The 22324-nt window shown below is 42.3% G+C and overlaps 1 protein-coding gene across 1 annotated transcript in view; it reads right to left on the minus strand.

Moving 5' to 3' along the window:
* LOC126350830 (protein CNPPD1) overlaps positions 1-20609 on the minus strand; it is a 40385-nt gene extending 19776 nt beyond the window's left edge. The window contains exons 1-3 of the mRNA XM_050002551.1: positions 20266-20609; positions 20076-20172; positions 1695-1900 (exon numbers count right to left, since the gene is read on the minus strand). Of these exons, the coding sequence (XP_049858508.1) occupies positions 1695-1900; positions 20076-20172; positions 20266-20322 (360 nt within the window). The 5' untranslated portion in view covers positions 20323-20609. The remainder of the gene's footprint in view (positions 1-1694; positions 1901-20075; positions 20173-20265) is intronic.
* Positions 20610-22324: the final 1715 nt, after the last annotated feature.

Below are 22324 nucleotides of genomic sequence, written 5' to 3' on the forward strand. Positions count from 1 at the left end.
AATTAACTGGAAACTTGTTCAGAATTACTATGCACAATTTACAAGACACTTTTACATTTGATCCTACATGAAGAATGTAAAATACATTATAACAGTTACTATTACACTGAGGTGTTCCTTGTGTGTAACACTTCATTAGGAAGTAATTCCTTTTGGTTATATTAAAATAGTGGTATGCACTTTATAATGGAACTATACATTCCAAAACCAATTTTGTCTTAACAAACAAGACAAAGTTGCTGCATGGAAAATAGTTGTCTCTCATATCTAAATCTGAATTCTCTGTCTTAACAGTACACCAAAAAACAAAGATTCCAAGACTTACCAAGCGGGAAAGCGCCGGCAGACAGGCACAATGAACAAAACACACACACAGAATTACTAGCTTTCGCAACCGATGGTTGCTTCTTCAGGAAGTGGTCCTTTTTTTCCCCCTAAGGGAAGTCTTTCCGCTCCCGGGATTGGAATGACTCCTTACCCTCTCCCTTAAAACCCACATCCTTTCGTCTTTCCCTCTCCTTCCTGAAGCAGCAACCATCGGTTGCGAAAGCTAGTAATTCTGTGTGTGTGTTTGTGTGTTTTGTTCATTGTGCCTGTCTGCCGGCGCTTTCCCGCTTGGTAAGTCTTGGAATCTTTGTTTTTAATATATTTTTCCCATGTGGAAGTTTCTTTCTATTATATATATATAAGGGGTGTTCAAGAATAAAGGAGTCGGAGGCATAATTATAGAAACCATTTCCTGTATGTCAGAAGTATTGGCCCTGGCTGTTGAGATACTTGTCCCACTGTGACAAGGCGATGAATGGCTGTCTCTCAAAATTCCTGGGGCTGTGATGTTAACCAGTTTTGCATGTACAGTTGGACATTGTTGTCAGAGGTGAATGTTTGCCCCTTCTTTACATTGTTCTTTGAATAGATGGCCCCCTTCTGATTCACTTCCTGTATCACGGGACAACAGTGAATGCCCAGCGTTACTCGCAAACTTGACAACCCTTCACTAAGCAATCAAATCAAAACAACCAGGCACTCTCACCCATGGAGTCATTCTCCTCCACAACAATGCAAAGCCTCATACAGCCAACACAGTTGCAGCACAGCTGCAGAAATTCAAATGGGAGGTTCTTGGCCACCCTCCGTACAGTTCAGACCTCTCTTCCTGTGATTACACCATTTTTGGTCCCCTTAAAAAAAACTATGAGCAGCAAACAATTCACCTCTGGTGACAATATCCAGCTGTACATGCTAAACTGTTTAACATCACAGCCCCGGGAATTTTATGAGACAGCCATTCACCACCTTGTGTCACAGTGGGACAAGTGCCTCAATAGTCAGGGTCAATACTTCTAACATTTAGGTACTGGTTTCTGTAATTAAGCCTCCAGATGATTTCTTTTTTTGGATGCCCCTTATACATAGAGGTATAATTCAACCACATTCCTTGTATGATTTCTTACAAGCTTTCCTACAATAGTTTACCATTAAACTCTCTCTTGCACCAAAAGACATGATTTCACTTGTATACTATGAGAATAATTTGCACTTTGCTGATAAATATTCAATCCAACCAAGAGTAAGTACAATGAGCATTAAAAAAACCTCTTGCACTATAACGAATAATAGAATGAAATCTGTACCAATAACACAGCAGACATATTTGGCTGAAAAGTATTCACAGAACATTTTTAAAAACTCACCATTGTCACCAAGAATAATTCCGAGGGTGGAACTTGACGTACATATTCAACATTTGAAACCTTCAGCCTTTCTAAGTAAACAAGTGCAAGAACCAGAGAACATGGAGACACACAAGCATTCCGAGACATTGATGCAGCTTCCTCCAGGCGCAATCTGTCCAAGCTGCGGCCATACTTCTCTTCAGAAAACAATTCTGCAGCAAGTTCTGTTATAAAAAGTCATAAACAAATTAAAAACATGAAATGTATTTCTAAATCAAAATCACAGATATGCTGAAACAATACATCAAAACACTGAAGAAATTCAGTTGAATATTTTCTGGAATGGTCTGTATAAAAGTAATAAATAAAATGATGAGAAATACACATCTCTTTTGCTGCTCGTAATTTGGGGCACCATTAAAAGGCACATCAAATGTTTCCCTAATCTATTTTATTTTTACTTTTATCTAAAACATTTCACAAAACAGTCTAGTGATTTTTTCCCATACATCTTTTAATTTTCAAGTTTTGCTCAGAAAACATGACCTTATTAATTGACACTTCAGACTTGGCATCTCCTATTCTTGAAATGTACTGTATTTAATGCCTGATTAAAGTGAAAGCAATTCAACAGTTAAGTATCACAGCAAAGAAACTCTTTATGTGCAGAACAGCTAGTTCTTGAAGGGATGGACTTTTTTACATGGACAAAAACTCATTTTGTAATTTATAACTTACTGTTTTCACTTTCCTAAAACATTTGACCAAAAATAAATGAAGAAAGGGGTACAGAGAGACACTGTCATCACAAAAGGTCAGAATATGTAAATCTGTGGAATTCCCTAGAGACATGGATACATTATTCAAAACTTAATTTTAATAGTACTAGCATTCATCACAATCATGTTTTCCCAGATTGCTGCAAAAGCTCTTGTTAGTTATTTCTACATTACCATACTTCACTAATATTTTAAATTTCTCTATTGTTCTTACAAAATTACCATTTCTGTGCTTTTTTGTTTTTCATCATCCATTAACTCTATTGGCCTTACACAAGAGAGTACCTGTTTCCAGTCCATAGGTCAGAGCTGAAAGACCTACAAATTACATAAAATGATTTCTTTAGTGCTGTTGAATATTTTTTTAGCCCACAGTAGGTTCCTTACAGGTCTGAGAAACTGCAAATAATTTTGTGTGCTGTTGAGTATTTCTTGTTTCACTGTCTCGTTCTTTGGTGTAATACAGCCTAGCAATGTAAAACTGAAAACCAGTTTCAATCTAGCTCTACCTAAAAGGATGTTTGAAATTGTTCCTTTTATATTAACCATATTTGCACAGTTTACATGCTGCTTATTTTAAGCTCAAATTCTCTGAACTGGCCATTCCAAGCATTGTGCTTCTCTTGCACGTTAAATAATGTTTTTTTTATTTCCAAGAAAATCATGCTCTCTTCTGTGAAAACTCTGGAGTAGCACTCCCAGATATATTAATAAGAGCTCAGAAGTATCTCTAGGAGATGTTACCAATTGAATTGTCAAATTCTCCAAGAAACCAGTTAATGTCAACAATGATGAAGCTAAAATATAGCCAGATTTCCTGAAAAGTGGTGCTAGAACTCGTAACTGGCTAGTGAAACTCAATTGTATCATCTGACAGGGCATTTTTCTATCCCTAATCAAGAGAACTATAGTAGTTGTCATCCTACAGCCTACAAAAAGCAGAAAAATGCTGTGGATTACCAACCACTCAATCTTCAGGCATATGCTACAAACTAATTAAAATAATAATTTACAACAAAACATTTGCCATAGCCTTCAAACAAATAACACACAAACAAGCTGCACTCTGAGCAGATCAAAGCTACTGTGACCATGTACTGGCACTCACCAATCACACAGAGAGGGATTTCAAGCTAAGAATGTGACAATCAAAGAATGTGACAATCACAGATTGTGTACTTGACAGATTACGACAGTATGACGAGAGATGACTGCAAAATTCTTGAAGATTACGCCATATAAGACCCTTGTGACTTTTCTCAGTAATATGCTATACAGAAGGTTTTGAAGTACATATAAATGGCAGTGTGAAATTTGCATATGCAGATGGCATAACTCTGAAATCTCAGTCCAGCAACTTCAAAACAGCTGAAACTGTACATGCAAAGGGTCTACACAACTTGAACAAAAATTTCACAACATAGTGACTTAAACATAGCTTTCACAAAACTGGAGCAAGCTGCTTGCAATTGGATTATCAAAGAGCGAACTATGTATTTTGAGAGGAATTCAATGACCAACAACTAAAACACAATTCTTGCCCAAAGTACATGCGTGTCACAATGCACCTGACACCATCATTGTGTAATACACAGATAAAAAATAAGGTAATGTTGCACAAGCTCAGTGTAACAGTTGAGGAGCAAACTTAACAGCTCTATAAAAATCAGCCATTGCCTTCTTCTACCATATTGCAAAATACAGCTGTCCTGTTTGGCTCAACAGTATACATACTTCTTGGATATTCGGGAATCCAGCCAGACGTTCGCGTCGTTCTCGCACGATATTTCAACAGCGTGCCTCGCTGTCTTCTTCAGGTGCTACCTGAGACTGGTCCTTGGGTCAATCGAGTCCAGTATTTATGCCTGGGAGGAGCTGGGCATTCCCTAATCGGTCCGCGCCGAGTCGAGTGTTCTATCTGTGGTCCGCGCCCGCCAGACGCGGCTACATTGTCCGTCTCTGGTCGCCGGTGTTCCCTCTGCCGTCTGCGCCCGGCCTGGCCATCTTCTGAAGTCGGGTACATGACCTGGGGTGTGTAAGATCTGGTCTCTAATGTCCAACACCTTGTCTCGCGGCTGTTCTCCCGGTCTCCACTTCTATTTCTTGTAGAATCCCGGAGTGTCTGCGTTGAGTTTTCACAACTGTTGAAATATCGTGTGAGAACGACGCAAACATCCGGATGGATTCCCAAATATCCAAGATGTCAACAGATCGCTGGGAAAGCATGAAGAATTACAGTATACATACTATTTAAGTTGACATCTTACTGAATAATACAATGACAGAAACATGAGACACCATATCAAATTGCCATCTCTCAAATGTATTTTCAAGAAGTGGTGCCCCACAGCCCATATCTGAAAATTATCGCATTACCACCATGGGCTGCTGGTAAAATACTCTATCTAAACAACCAGTTTCAGCCATCTGATCATTATCAAGTTCCTATATAACAAATAAGCCCAAGAAACATTACAGGCTTAAATTGTCAAGAATCTGCTGACTGATGTAAATGTTAACAACAATAGATATGTAATGAAATGTCGCATGTTCACACAAAAGTATTCGCACCATCTTGTTAAGCGAAATATAAAATCATCATCATCATGTGATAAAATACAACTCTACACTGTAAAAACTGCTAGCACCAGCAGCTCAGGCCCGGATTACATTATCTGTCTGTAAAAAGTGTGCTATGTAGTGCACTCATTCACAATTAAAACTAACCAGTACTAGCATTGGGAACAAATTCATATCACGCAGATGTGACTGCACAGCTGATCACTGTTTACTGGTAGGGACAAGGATGGTATCAAGGACTACGTACATCGATAGTCACTAGTATCTTACAATTAATAAACTGTGTGCCATCTGCTACAATAAGTACATGTGCCAGTCGTAACAGGTGTTTTATATGTTGCACCTAGTAGGAAATTGCACATGTTATGATCACAGTTTTGGTGACAGAAAACAAAACACACAGGAGTAATGCCTTACACATAGCCATTAGCGATAGTGTGAAATGAGTAATGGTAACTTTCATATGTGTACGGCTTCCATTGTGCAGTAACCTTTATGGGTCAGGCTACATAGATACATGAAATGTATGCCTAGCCACATTGTCTAAACATATGAAAGTATGAGAGATGCTACACGCTCATGTTCATGGACAAATAGTTTCATCAATGTCACACAAAACACACTAAAGCAGCAGCTACATGTAGTTCATGACTAAGGATTTTTCACATACACATAAGTTTATGCTGATTAAAATCATATTGCACAAAGGGGTCAGCTTATGTTGGTTTACAACCTGTCCATATTATAATATTCATAAGCTCTTATGTAGACAGAGTTGAGACTAGAAGGACCATGTCAGCAAAAAAATCAGACAATAACCTCTAAGCATAATTATCTTTAACTTGTGTGCAGATATCTTTATATATGTATAGCTGCTGATGTCTCTTAAATAGTGTAGTATTGTTTTCATACTTTTAACATGCCTGTAAACATAGCTGATGTATCTGTAATGCTGTGTCACCCCACTGCATACAAGTTAAAGATAGTTAGGTTTAGATGCTTATGGTGTCTGAAATTCTGCTGACAAGGCCATTCTAGCAATATTTCTGTCTACATAAGGGGGGGACTGATGATCACAGATGTTAAGTCCCATAGTGCTTAGAGCCATTTGAACCATTTGTCTACGTAAAAGGTTAGATATGTTGTAACATAAAAAACCATTACAACATTAGCTGAACACTTTGTACAACATGGTATCAGTCAATACATGCCTCCTGCGTCTGAAAAATCCATAATTGGTAATGCATTACATGCAACTGCCACTTTAGTGTGTCATGTGTGACATCAATATAACTATTTGTCCATGAAAAGGAGCTTGCACATCTATTATACTGTTGTATATTTAGGCAATTTGGCTAGTGTGACCCATAAAAATTTCTGCACGTTGGAAGCTGTACACATATGAAATTGACGAACTTGTTTCGCCCTAGTGCCTCTTATGAGTATATGTAAGCCATTACTTCTATGCATTTCATTTTCTGTCACCACAACTGTGATTGTAGCACACCCAAGGCATACGTAACACCTGTTACTAATGGCACTTGTACTTAATGTAACAGATGACACACAATGTAGTTCTTCAAGCTTTCCCAGCGAGGCATTGTCATGTTGAACTACTGGGTTTATGAGAATAACTGGCATAAACCCATTATTCAACAACATGACACAGAGCTTATTAATTTTATGGTACTAGACAGACACTATCAGTACTTGCAAACCTCTATGACCATCTTTGACTCTGCCAGTAAACAGTGATTAGCTGTGCAGTGGCCTCAATGTAGTATGAATCTTTCAAAACATTAACGCCAATTACAGCTTTTACATTAACCAGTACACTACCTAGCACAGTTTTTATAGACTGACAATTTAATTTATATTACGATATGATAACAGGTAACTGTACAAAAGCGAACCATGATATGTGGTTTTTGTAACGATTGACATAATTTTCTGTTAACAACTCACGGTTTTATCACCGGTTTTGTTTTAAAGAATGAGGGTCATATGTGCTCATGTCAGATCCATAATACACAATTGAGGGGAGGCAGGGAGGAGGTGTTCAAAATGGCTACATGTTAAGCCCAATCAATGGAAGGAAAGATGGCTCAAAACAGGGACTTGGAAAACGGTCCGTAAAATAGGCCTCTGAGAAACAGAGACCCTGAACTAATGATTACAATGTTCTTCACCATATTGCTATATGATGGACAAAAAGTAAAACACGGTCAACTGCCTACGCTTCGTTTGCTAAAACAGCTGGCAATCAGACAGCAGACATAAATGAGAACATAAAGGGTTAAAAGAGGGCATTCCATCAGGAACAAGCAAACCGCCAGAAGCTGAAAGCAACAAGCACAAAGTGGTGGGGAAGCACCACTTAATTAATGGTGATGGCTAAAAATACAGTGCCCAATACGCTACTTAGCTAAAATGATCCCATGGCGACAAGAGGGCTGAGAGGATGTCGTCCAAGCTGCTGGGAGAGTCAGTTTCCCGGAGCTTGTTCCCATGAAGGGAGGGATGATAAAGTGACATCACCTGCTGACAAACAGCAACACAGAGATCATCGGAGGGAATGGAAGAACTGGCGGGACAAGGTACGAGAACTGCAGCCTTTGCTGCAGCAGCAGCAGATTGAAGTGACCAGGAACCCACTTAAACATCACAGTGACTCCATCAATAGGGAGCTAGTGACAGCTTTCCTGGATCCACTACACTAAGGGATGGACCATGTAGAGCACATAGAGGATCTAAAGGGCACTGAGAGAGTTGGAGCAGATGACACAACTGAAAGGGCTGTGTCACCGGATATACTGCATGGCCTGATACAGGGCAAAGAGCACTACTGTAAATACTGAACAGTGTTCCAGTAGCCAACACCCAACAATGTCGGTGCCAATGACAAAGGCACACTCGACACCACAATCAGTCTGAGAGCCATCAGCATACACGAATGTACTTTTGGGAAGTTCTGTGTGAAGTTCATGGAACTTATGGCGACAGAACACGGCTGGAGTAGTGTATTTAGAAAGAATATTAAGGCCAAGGTGAACACGAGCCACTGCACGAAGCCAAGGTGGTGAGTGGGTTCACACCCACTGGAAAAGTGGCATGTTGCATGAGGTTAAGCTGCCAGAGCAAAAGCTGAAAGAAAACTCCACGAGGTACCAGAAAGGAGGGACGTACACCATACTGACGGTCAAAGGAGTCATTGAAGAAGGAAGTGTAGGATGGGTGGCCAGGCATGGCAGACAAACGGCATGCGTATCTGCTGAGGAGAAAGTCATGGTGGCATGACAGCAGTAGTTCGGCAGCTTCGGCATACAGACTAGATAGTATTCAGACTGCGTTAGAGGGACCCAAAGCCTAGTTTCAAACAGATAAGGGACTGATACAAACAGAGAACGGAGGTCTGATCCGATACCTGGGAAGTGCAGCTGAGGACACACAAGACACTAAGAAACTGCATACAGTAGGCAGCAAGGTAAGACTCATAGTGAGCCTGAGCCCCAGCAATTTTATAGTTTCATAGAACTGACCCAAGATGCAAAGACGGTGGAAGAAACCAATTGTGCCCTGAAAAATCCATACAAATGGTTTTGTCACATAAAAGCGAAAACCACTGTTGAAACTCCACGAGTACTGACGATCGATACAGTGCAGAAGATGCCGCTCAAGGAGACAAGTCCAAGAAGAACTGGAATAGGTTGCAAAATCATCAACGAAAAAGGGAGCCGGAAATACGTGGCAGGAGACAGGCAGTATGGCGATAGCAAAGAGGACGACTCTCAAAACGGAACCCTGGGGCACACCATTCTCCTGGACAAAGGTGTCCAACAAGGCAGAACCCACTGGTACCTTGAAAACTCTTCTTTCAAAAATTCATGAAGGAAACGGGGCATGCAGCCAGGAAGCCCCATGTGTAGAAGAGTACAGAGGTTAACAGTTCTCCAGCAGGTGTCTTAGGCTTTCTCCAAATCAAAAAACACAGCCACAGTCTGGTATTTCCACAGAAAACCATTCATGAAACGGATTGACAGAGGGAAGAAAGGGCACCTCTCTGACAGATTCTGGGAATACATCAAAGGGGATGGTGCGCATTAAAGTCGCCGAGCACCAGAAATGGGTGAGGGAGTTGCCCAATAAGCTCAAGTAAGTCTGCCCTGGTGACATCGAATGATGGAGGGATGTGAACAGTACAAAGCAAAAAGGTCAAGTGAGGAAGGAAAATGTGGACTGCAACAGCTTTTAAGTGGGGAATCAGCTGCGTGGTCTTCAGTTTGCAGGCCTGTGAAGGAGCTCAGCTAAGAGAATGCTGACAATTTTGCAGTAGCCTATAATTGCCATTGCATTAGGACTGCAATCTCCAGAAACCACAGGATGTAAATCCATGAACCCAACATGGAAGCTTGGTGAGAAACTCATCAAATCAAATTACGATGCAGATCAGATGTAGCAAGAAGAATGGCCTCCTTCAAATTGCGACCACTCAGGTTTAAACAACAATCCATGCAGATCTCTGCCAGTTTCAATTCACTATGAAAGGAATGGACATCTTTACACTGAATTAGGACAAATCATGGAGGACAAATTGTGGCTGCCCAGATAGGGAAATGCTAGAAACTCATTCTGCAACAGCGTAAATGTGCAAGAGAACATCCAGCACATCGCTATGGAATGTCCAAGGAAGGGATTTGAAGTAACTATGCAAAATGTACACTGTGGTACTGCTCACAATATTAACTGGCTGAAAACACTGCACCTCACATTTTAACTTACCTAATGTGATCTGTGGGTTTGTCACAGCACTGCAAAGAAACTAAGAGGTACTGGGTAAAGTCATCTGCCATCACATAATATTTGTTTTCCTACCTTCTATGTTAAACTTTTGCAGTAAAAAGCACATAGAAGAAAAATCAACATTGCCACAGCCCAGTCAACAAAGACAAAAGAAAGTTGATGGGGGAAAAAATCTTCTAGTCCCAAATTTTTGTACAGTGCTAGGACGGAGTGTCTTTAACATTATACTAAAAATCCTGACTGATGGGTGTGAGTAGGGTTTGGAGCATTTAAAGTACACTTTTTTTCTTGAACAAATCTGAAACAATGGCTTCTGGGGAAAACGTTCCTGGGTATAAAATTAAACAACATTAAATTCCCTACATTTAGGCAAGTTAAAATGTGAGGGCCAGTGTTTTCAGCTAGTTCATGTTGTGAGCAGTGCCACAGTGTACATCTTGCATACTTACTTCACATCCCTTCCTTAGACATCCTGTAGCCATGTGCTGGATGTCCTGTTTCACATTTACACAGTTGCAGAATGAGTTTCTAGCATTTTCCCACTTTTGCAGTAACAGTTTATGTCTTCCATGATTTGTCCTAATTCTGTTTAAAGGTGTCCATTCCTTTCATAACAAATTGAAACCAGGCGAAGCTCTGCATGAATTGTTGGTTAAATCTCAGTGGACGCAGTTTGAAGAAGGCATTCTTCTTGCCACATATGATCTGCATCAAAATTTGATGTGATGAGTTTCTCAGCAAGCTTCCATGTTGGTTTCATGGATTTATATCACTGTGGATTCTGGAGATTGCAGTACTGATTCAAAGGCAATGAAGGGCTACTGCAAAACTTTCACTATTCTCTTCGCTAAGCTCTTTGTCTTCAGATACAAGGGGGATACGGGTGCCGGATAACTATGACATTATTTCAGAGGTTTTAAAAATGTGATATTACTGCCTTGAGCTTCTGTTAAAATGCTTTTTTCACATAACCAGTTAGTCATCTGACCATCATCGGATTCCTACATAACAAATGAACTCATAAGTAACATTATTTGCTTAAACTGTCAGAAATCTGTTAACTGATGTAAAAAAAGTCAGTTGTGAGGTGATAAATGAAACTCTCCAAGGGGGCTCATCACTCTTCGGTGGGGTTTATGATTGGCTACTATGGAGCCCCAGCCTTTGCAGCATCTTTTCCCTTATGCACTGCATGTCTATCCTCTTGCTATTTTTTGCCATTGGGGAACATGTCTGGAATGTTTTTGGAAAGGTGTTCTGCATTTTCAGTAGCCGATATCAAACAGTCTCTCCACTGCTTTTTCCATTCCACTTTTCTTTCTTCATTCCCCTCCTCCTATCTTCCTCCGACTTCGGTGTTGAGAGGTTCCTCTTTTTCCCTGTGCTTGCTTGAAGGCCAGCCCATGCATCTGGCACCTAACAGGTGAAGTAGGGTTTGCACGTACCTCCTGGTAAACGCCAGGAACAGGGAGGGGCAACTGTCTGAGCTGCTATCTTCCCAAATTGCCGATTGGTACCTTTGTCAGGTGTTCAGGAAGTGTGAACAATTACCTATGGTGGGTGTGCCCCCTCCAGAGGAGGCCCCCAGTTAGCAGCAGTGCTTTATCAGAGACACTGGCAATCATGGGAGATTTTCTCGCAATGAGCCTGTCACCTTCACAGTCAATGTCTAGTAAACGTAAATGGAATAAGACTAACGATTCAAAGACCCTGCCAGCTGCACTACGGTTCGTCGATGATTCACATACTGAATGCAGTCAGTCCTTTGTTACGGTAAATCCATTTATTATTCAAAAAGGTGTTGATGCAATCCTGTGAAATCCTGCTCTCATTTACACAATGGCACTTTGATTTTTGGAGACTACTTCCGATTCTCAAGAACAACTACTGCTCGCAGCTTCACTCCTCCACAGCTATCCTGTCGAGGCCCATTGAATGCTAAATTCTTCGCGTGGTGTTTTTTTTACACATGGCTGCTCAATGGTCTCACCAAGGCAAAAAATACAAACAAACCTCACTGATCAGGGTGTCATGGCAGTCTATCAGGTGTTGAAAAAGGTAGATGCATCCTTAGTGCTTTTACACACACACACACACACACACACACACACACACACACACACACTTTCTCTCACTTTTGAGAGTGATGCTTCTGCCAAAAAATCAAAGCAGGTTATGATTGGTTGGCTTAAAAGGGGGGAAGGGACCAAACTGCAAGTTCATCGGTCCCTTGTTCCCAGCAAAACAACTACCCAAGGGAAAGAAGAAAGCAAAGAAAACGTACAGCATAACAACAGGTGAAAGGAAGAACCAGAAGAATGACAGGAGGACAACAAACACTACAGCGGCCAAACAGGACAAGAAAACCACAGCGAGAAGCAAGAAACAGGGGAAGAGATTAGAAACAAGAAAGCACATTACCATGGATGGCTGACCATGAGAATAAAAAAAGAGAAGCCAGTCACTGTGCAACACATTAAGACCTTCACCTTAAAAGCCCTAGGGTGGTGGACACAGAAGGACAAAGGACATGTGCTAAAACTCAGATCAAATGATAAAACCCACCCTCATGAATAAAGCGTAAAACTAAAGCAGCTGTTAAGGCATTGTCATCCAAAACCGAAGGCAGTGTGTCAGGAAAGTTAAAAGTCCGCCGCAGAGCATCTGAAAGCAGGCAGTCCAGCAAGAGGTGGATGACTGTCATTTGGAAGCCACAGCGATACTGACATGGGTTCTCACGATGGAGGAGGTAACTATGTGTGAGCCAAGTATGGACAGTGTGGAGCCAACAAAGGACAACTGATTCCCTGTGAGAAGCCTGCAGGAAAGACAAAAACTTCCACACATTCACAGTCTCCTCCATAAAATGCAATTTGTTGTGCATACTATTATGCCACTGTCTCCCAAAGCTAGAAAACCTTGCGGCGTAAAACATAACGCAGGTCAGTTTCAGAGATGCCCATCTCCAGGAACGGTTTCTGCATAGCATGTTTTGCCAGCCTGTCAAAGTTTCTTGTCTGGGATTCCGACATGTCCTGGGGTCCACACAAACACCACTGAACGACTGGACCATTTCAGGGCAGCGATGGCCTCCTGTATGTTTGCTACCGAAGGATGGTGAGGGTAGCTTGTAAGCTGCTCAGGGAGTCAGAACCGAAAAGAAACGACTAACCAGAACAGGAATGGATGTATTGAAGTGCATGAGATATGACCACAAGCTCTGCAGTGAATACACTGCAACCAGCGGGCAAGGAATGCTGTTCAATATGGCCTTGTGGACATATGCATAGCCACCATTACCATCAACCATCAAGCCTTCGGTGTAACCAACTCAAAGCCCTAGAATACGTCAAGAATTGAGAGGAACTGACGGAGAGTGGCAGGGTTAACGGAGTCCTTAAGGCCATGCAAAAGGTCCAGACGAATCTTCGGCCAAGGTGTACATCATGGAGGTGTACGGGAATGGACGTCAAGTAGAGGTGGCAAAGGGAAGGACTCCAGTTCGGAAAGATGGGAAAGCACACGAACCACAATTGTAAGCCCTGACCTGGGCCACCGATATGGGAGATGATGTGCTGTGGGTGGGAAAAAGAGACAGTAATTTGGATGCTCAGGAGAAGTACAAATGTGTGCAACGTAACTGACAAGCAGTTGTGCACATTGAATACGCAATGGAGGGACTCCGGATTCCAACAGGACACTGGTCTCCGGACTCGTTCTAAAAGCTCCCGTCACTAGGCGCATGTCACAGTGTTGCACTGGCTCGAGAAAACACAACGCTGAGGGCCCACCAAACCTTAAACCAGACTCCCATAATCAAGGTGGGAATGAACAAGGACCCTGTAGAGCTGCAGAAGCGTAGAACGATCTGCACTCCAGTTGGTGTTGCTCAGGCAGCGGATAACATTGAGGTGCTCCCAGCACTCTCACTTAAGCTGGCGAAGATGAGGTAGCCAAGTCAATTGGGTGTCGAAAACCAGTTTCAAGAATCAATATGTATCCACTACAGTGAGTGGATCATGAGTAACAAAGTTCAGGTTCTAGATGAATGGTACAACACTGACAGAAGTGCATGACACACACATGACTTCGCGGCTAAAAACTGGAAGCTGTGGGCTAGAGCCCATGACTGCCCCTTCTGAATGGCTCTCTAGGTGCCGCTCAGCAACACGTGTACTGGAGGAGCAATACAAAATGCATAAGTCATCTGCATACAGAGAAGGGGCGGCCAACGGCCTTACAGCTGCAGCTAGGCCATTAATGGCCATTAAAAATAGAGATACATTCAATACGGAGCCCTGCGGAACATCATTCTCCTGAATACGGGTGGAACTATGAGAGGCACCAACTTGGAAAGTACAACGGGAAGTTTTGGATAAAAATCAGGAGCAAGCCTAGGAGACTCCACTCCTACAATGTGGCATACAATGTCAACAGGTCGTGTCGTATGCTTTACGCAAGTCAAGAAAGACGACAAGGCGTTGGCGTCTGGAAATGGCTGTTCTGACAGCAAACTCTAGGGACACAAGATTATCAGTGGTAGAGCAACCCTGATGGAAGCCGCCCTGACATGGAGCCAGTAGGCCACACGACTCCAACCCAACTGCCGACACACCATACATTCCAGCAGCTTAAAGAGAATGTTGGTGAGGCTGATGGGCTGATAGCTATCCACATCAAGCAGATTTTTACCAGGTTTTAGCACCAGAATGATGGTGCTCTCCCACCACTGCGATTGAAACACGCCATCGCACCAGATCCAGTTGAAGATGACGAGGGGATATTGCTTGTAGTCAAGACGAGAGATGTTTTAATCATCTGACTGTGGATCCGATCCGGCCCAGGAGCTGTGTCGAGGCAATGTGCATGGGCTCCCACTCTGTAAATTGGGAGTTCTAGGGTTCACTATGGTGTGTAGTGAAAGAGAGGACTTTCCTTTCCATCCGCTGTTTGAGGGGGCGAAAGGCTAGGAGGTAGTTCTCTGGTGCAGACTCGAGCCTAGTGCTCAGAAATCACGTCTGCGTCGGAAGAGAGCACGCCATTGATGTTAATGCCAGGAACTCCTTTTGGGGTCTGGCCTTTGTCCAGACTTGGGAAGGTAACGTATGGCATCCAATGGTCGACACGTACCTCTCCCAACACTCCTGTTTCTGTCGTTCTATAAGTAGGCGAACTCAGGCATGGAACTATTTAAAGGTTATGAGGTCCTCCAGGGAAGAGTGCCGCTTATGCCGCTGTAGAGCTCGCCGATGCTCTTTAATCGCCTTAGTGACTTCCGGCAACCACCAAGGGACTGTCTTTCACTGGGGGCACCCTAGAGAACAAGGGATCGCGTTTTCAACCACAGAAATTATCGTTGTAGTGTCCTGCTCAATCAATGGCACCACGTGGAGGAGATTCAACAGTGGCAGCAGAGGTGAAGGCTACCCAGTCTGCCTTGTTTAAGGCTCATCTGAGTAGGCATCCATGGACATGACGGCAGTGGAGTGACAGGAAGATGGGGAAGTGGTCACTACCACACAGGTCATCATGTGCTCTCCAGTGGATAGATGGGAGAAGTCCTGGGATGCAAATTGGTAAAGCAATGGCTGAGTAACTACCATGAGCCACACTGAAATATGTGGCGGCCTCAGTGTTTAAGAGGCACAGGTCAAACTGGAACAGTAAATTTTCGACATCTCTGCCACAGCCAGTAAGCATGGTCCTACACCCCAAGGGGTCATGGGTGCTAAGATCTCCCAAAAGTAGGAAAGGTTTAGGGAGTTGACCAATCAGTGCAGCCAATATGTTCAGGGGTACTGCAGCATCTGAAGGGAGATCTACATTGCAGACAGTTATTTCCTGCATCATCCGTATCCTGATAGCCACAGCTTTAAGAGGAGTTTGAAGAGGCACAGGTTCACTACATACAGAGTTCAGAACATAAACGCAAACTACACCTAACACAAAAGGCAGGGGTCCACAATGCCGGGAACCAGGATTCCTGGAAGCCAATGCATAAAGCAGAGTTTAAACTGCCATAGCTCAGCCACGTGGTGGAAAAGACTGCTGCAATTCCACTGGAGGATGGCGTGATCGTGAGACTGGGAAGCATGAAACACTCAATGAGGCAGTATATGCCTCAGGGTCACCTGCTGCCACTGACTTATTTCCTAAAAGGGCTATATCCACTGTGTCTGAGGGTCTGGCGAGATCTAGGTCCTCAGCGGACGCCAGAATCTTCAGCTTATCCTCAAATGCAGAGCTTGTGGGCAGTGATGGTGTGGGTTCCACCACAATTCCCTTGGACTTCGGGGTCTTCTTTCTGGATTTCTCTTGCTGATCCTTGGGTTTCTCTGGATGGGAGGGCTTCACTGATTCAGTCTCCAGAACTGAGGATGATCGTTAATCCGTACAACCAGCTACTTTTGGGCACTTCAGCCACTGGCAGGTGTCATCTTTCCCACTAGCAGAAACCTGAGAAGGTAGTGACCCAAGGGTCCCCTTCCTAGCGAGAGGAGCTGAAGAGGACTTATGCTTCTACAGCTGAGATGTGTGGGCTGGTGCCCCCAATGGTTGGGGGGGGGGGGCAGTGCTACCAAGATAGATGGTGCAGGAGCAACAGGGAGGGAAGTGCCCCACCATCAAGGAGGTAGGTGTAGTCCTTCGGCTCAGAGCCAACTGGAACTTGTGAAACTGATGGGGATACAATTGATCTTGTAGCGGCGGCATAAGAGGTGGTCATAGCCATAGGATGTAGGCGCTCAAATTTCCTCTTGGCCTCAGCCGTAGGTCAGTTGGTCCAGGGTCTTTTATTCTATGGTTTTCCTTCCTCGCTGTAAAATCTTGGTCTGGTTAGCATGGGGAATGATGCTCTCCACAGTTGACACAGATGGGAGGTGGGGCACATGGAGTATTGCAATGGGAGGGACGTCCACAATCTCGATATGTGATGCTCGAAGTAAAATGGGAAGACATATGGCTCAACTTCTAGCACTTAAAGCACCGCATTGGGGAAGGGATATATGGCTTGACATCACAGCAGTAGACCATCATCCTGACCGCCTCACGTAACGTGTCACCCTATAAGGCCACGATGAAGACACCAGTGGCAGCTTGATTATCCCTCGAACCCTGATGGATGCGCCAGACAAAATGAACTCGTCACTTTAAGTTGGCGCACAGCTCGTCGTCAGACTGCAGAAGAAGGTCCCTGTGGAATATAATATCCTGAACCATACTTAAGCTCTTGTAATGTGTGATGGACACATCCCCCAGCTTGTCACAAGCAAGTAATGCCCGTGACTGGGCAGATGACTGACCATAACCACATTTTGGACAAGCCCTCCACCCCCCCCAAACTTATCTCTAAATGCTCTACAAAAAACTGAGGCTTCGTCAAGACAAAGTAGTCCCCATCAGCTCTCATACATACAAGGTACCAGGTTGAGTAAGATTCGCTGCCATCCTCAGCCTGGTGTTCCTCCCATGGTGGGGCCAGGGAGGGGAACAATTTAGGATCATACTTCCTTGCATTGTACCGAGACTTGGAATGCTTAGAGACTGCTGGCATTTGATCACCAGCAAGTGATGTCGTGGTATGCTTCATCACGCATCATTCGCCCCGATGCCACACATTCAGATCAGGGGCCCTCCCCACGAGCGCCACCCACCCACAGCAAAGGCCACCTAGCAGGATGGCCATTGCTGGGAGTCCGGCTGCTCCAGAGTGACGGGCATCTACTCCTTGACATATGTGGGGAGTTAATGGCGCAAGCATCAGCAGAGCGATCCCTGTGTAGTCAGTGGGCTAAAACCAACAGGGGAGGTGGCAGCTCCACCATAACGGACTCAGCATATGACACACAATGCATTACAGCAGATTATTGTTCTAGACATATTCACACCAGTCTTTGATGGTATAATGTAGATGTGTGGCAAGTGGCTCCACTCAGTGCATCCCACTCTACAAGTATCAGCAATTCCTGAATAGAAAACAGCTAATAGTGACAGAAGTGCACTAACTTACTGGTCAATTATTAATTCACAACCAACTGACTACAGTGCAATTTCATGACTTTGCAATACACAGTCAACAAGACAGCCACAAGGAGTCATATGTCAATTCAGTATCTTTCCCACCACCACAACACAGGTCACTAACAACAACACCCATACAAAACTAAACACTTCTCAGTCATTTTTTTTACAGGAATGGATTTTACATAATAGCTCATTTAACGTCTGCAAAAAGAACTCATTTAATAAACGGAAAACAACTACACTATATAAATAAGAGCTCAGTGAAGTTATTTTGTCTATTCGCAGGAGAGAACTGGATATGAAATGCTGGGGATGTATGGTATGTCTTTAAACTGAAAAGCAAGTCACGCTGGTGGTGGAAAAGTTGCCCTTTTCAGAAGAACACTACAGCATCTACACAGTACGACTAGGAATCAATTTCCCCAGCAGCAGTGTAGAACAATGTGCAGAGATTTATGCAGATTCAGTCGATATGCCTTTCATGCTTTACTGCTAGTAATAACAATAATCTGTTTTCCACGTAGTGTTGACACAGTTAGTGGGAAATAAATACCCCCTGGGCATGCCTGTGTTGTGCATTGCCAATGCATCATAAGGTGTGCAGTGGAGGAGTGGTATAACTTTGTGAAACACCTGCTCAATCTTCCATTTGCAGGGCACGCCTATGATGGAAGGAAGTGCATGAACACAATCTGACGCCCTACCTTACCCCATGCTTCTACGCCACACCCCCCTCCCCTTTCATCCTGTTATACACCAAGAACACAATTGGCCTCTACTACACTTCAATGTGGTACACACATTTAATATTTGCTTTAAAACACTTCATTTAAAAATAGACAGTTTTATACTGTTAAATCAGTCTTTTTAATAATTTGCTATTTTTCCTATCCTCTGCAATGCAGGAACTGTTGGTCCAATAGAAAGAATAAGAACTTTTCTACTGGGAATTTACTGCATTCACATTTTGCACAGTTTTTTTTTTTTTTTTTTTGGGGGGGGGGGGGGGGGTGCTAGGAGTCACAGTTTCCAAGTTAATCAAGGAAAACAAAGTGATCTATAACCACCCTCTCTCCCCTCCACCTCAATGCTCACATTCTACCACTCAGGGATTTTAGCATACTCCCTCGTAGCAGTGGGCAAAAATTTGCAATTACACCATTCCTCCCTAATTTTCCTTTGTTGACAAATGTGTGTCAGTATACATTAGTTCTAAATCGTACTTCTGTCAGCAAGCGAATAGTGGATTTGCATGTCACTCTGGCAGAACCAACTGGTTTGAGGATTGAAAATGTAATGCTGAATCCACAAGGTATGCAGGAGAACATTTGTGTAGTTAAGAAAGCAAGAGAGGCAATGACACGAATGAAGCTGTGAAAGACCAAGGTTAGTGTCTAACTAGCTCAGTTGGTATGGACATTGCACAATAGTAAATGTTCCAGGTACGACTCCCGGTCAGTGCACTGTTTTACCTGGCAGAAAGTTTTAAAACGACACACACTCTATTGCAGAGTGAAAGATTCATTATATCTTCTATATACTGACCTATAATTACGAGATTTGCAATTCACGTATTTTCGAAGAAAATGAATCATACAGCTGATTAAATGCAGGCAGTGGCATGGTTCATTTACAATAGCATAAATAATAACAATAAGGAAAACAGGTATCAAATTTTTCCCAAGTTCACAGTGTCCCAACTTTACGGTACTTGGTATATTAAGATTAGCTGTCGCAATGCAATAAGATAAATATTGATCAAAACGTTTATTTGAAATTTTCTGATGTTGCGAGAGATACATCACATCTCAAATACTACATTTTTTATGGATGTGATTCCTACTGGCCAGTTTTTTTAACAGTCGTAATCATTTATAACTACGCCTCTTAATCCTTAATGCTACTATATTATTTCGTCCCGATAAGTAACTATTTATTGCCAACAGTAATTTTGGGTTAGTTCTGCTTTCCAATTTTACAATACGAAGAGACAGCTTGGAAAATCAGTCAATCTCGTCTTCTGTTTATAAATTTTGAATTCTGTGGACTTTTCAGTAGGCTACATGATAGAATAACGTGAATGTTTCTATGAGACACAGTTAATACAACCAGCTTTTAAGAATTAATATTCAGGTAAACAACCATGCAAACATAAACTGCAATAGAAGGCATTTATGAACGAGCAATTAATTCTTAAAAAATGAGGTGATCCAAATACCTGAAACGGGTAAGCTAAATCTCTCTGTCGTCGGAAGTTTCCCATAATACAATGTTTTATTTATTCGTGACAAGAACTCTTCATGGTCTCCAATCACCTACGTTAAATAAGTGCAACAGTTAAAACCTCCGACTGCTACGTAACACATGATTAAAAAGATTTGCTTGTAAAATACTTGTTGACACTGTACCTTGAAATTCTTTCTAGCCAAAACCTTCCCCTTTCTGGGTGTAATGCGATTAGACATTTTCGAATGTTAAATCACTAACATACGAAGTCTACAATGCGTCAAAAAGAATTATGATTACAAAGAAAAACTGGACGTTAACCTAAAAAACCACCAACCCACCCACTGTTACTTTACTTCTTATGACATCATTTCCCCACCACCTCAAAGATACGTAAAACTGGCATCCACAATCTTTGCTCACACGTTACCTACGAAATTTCATTCTACATCATATGATTCATACGCAGAGATCACTTGCCAAGGGCGGAGGATGTTAGAATCTATGATGGTATTAATGGCGTAAACCACCGATCTCTTTACAACATGGATGTAGATGTCAGTGAGCTCAGTATTGAGCTCACTGCTTGGTAACGGTGCCCCAGACGATCAGTAATATTGGCATACCATCAACATCTTGACCATCTGAGGGCACGTATTCACTTATTGTCAATGCTAGATACATTGACGATAAGTATTGATAGACCTGAGCGTTGAGGTCCAGTATTAACGGTTTGACAATATTCTCCATTCTGATGTTGACAAATGACAGAGCGTCAGGAACAGGACATATTTCTCAATATGTCGTGGTATATACCACACATCAATTCACTTTTTAATGAGTCTTTTAACACAAAATAATTTTAATAGGCCTATGCAAGGGTAATCATTGTATATACATCACGAGAAGTACCGTGGCTGCGCTTCTTTCAAAGATATACTTTGGTTCTGAGGAAACTTGAGTCTACACAGCGACACGCAACTACGGGACTGGAGCCGAGCGTCCTTTCACGGAAAGAACCAGAGATGCACGAGGTAGCACATGACAAGCAACTGCGGCTGACAAGCGAGCCACTTTGTGAAAAGGAGACGTTTTACTTACTGTATTATAAATGTTTATTGTTGTAATGATGAATGTAGCAGAAAATAAACTATTAAACAAGAAATCCAAACGCACAGCATTGATTTAAATTAATTTCTTCATATTTAATAAGGGATAATAGTCAATCTTATGCCACTGACGGAAGTTTAATAGCAACAGCAAAATTATGATGTGAACTGCAAAATACTAAGGAACGTCACAAACAAAGAAATTAGGTAAGGTAAATTTTCACTGTATAAACGTCAATATCTATTGACTGTCTTATAATAGAGAAACAGTTATGTCCTGTGCCTCAGCTGTACTTTGGTTCTCGAAATGGTGCACTATTTTCCTCGTCTGCTTTGTTGAGAACAACCGTCTCTGAGGCTGTATATTTTGTTCTCTTCTTGATGAAGTAGTGCAGGAGCCAATTCCTGGATGATCTTTATTGGAGTCAACAGCAGCTAATGTAGCTTTCAAGCTCGACAGCTGGCGTTTAAAAACTTCCAGTTTCCCTGGAGAAGATATTTTGTCAATCACTTCAGCAAATTTTCTTTTCATTTTCTCCTTCTCCTGATTTAAATCTGAAGATTCAATATTTCCTCTGCTGAGTTCAACCAATATACTTTCTTTTTAACTTGCTGCTGATTCCCCTTCTTCATAAATATGTAATATATCCTCATCATCATTAACATCACGAAAATTACTGACGTTCACTGAACTGGATGACTGTCTTGTTTGGAATTGGCAAACAGATTGAATATGTTTACACATGTTCCATCTGATACTCGAATCTACGGACAAGCATGCATACTGATGTATGCAGGCCTGTCAGTCAATACAAATCAATTTTGCACATTTTGCTGTACAAAAAAGTGACGCCTACCTCAGAAGTAGATGGTACAAGCCAGCCTTTTCATTCTTCAACTAAGCGTTCCTGAACCACTACAGAACTTAAGCCATGCTTTGAGCGAATATCCTGGAGTTTGCTTGTCAGTTTTCCCTTGGTCAGAATAATGAACCTGTCATGTAATTTGTCCCTGACGAAGCTCATTAATGCATGAATGGATTTTTCAAGTCGTGTTACATGTTTACCACGCAAATATATGTATTTTACTGTTCGATGCATCCTTTCAATATGCATGTTTGTATTGATACCAC

Source organism: Schistocerca gregaria, chromosome 1 (assembly GCF_023897955.1).
Source record: "Schistocerca gregaria isolate iqSchGreg1 chromosome 1, iqSchGreg1.2, whole genome shotgun sequence".
Taxonomy (NCBI): Eukaryota; Metazoa; Arthropoda; class Insecta; order Orthoptera; family Acrididae; genus Schistocerca; species Schistocerca gregaria.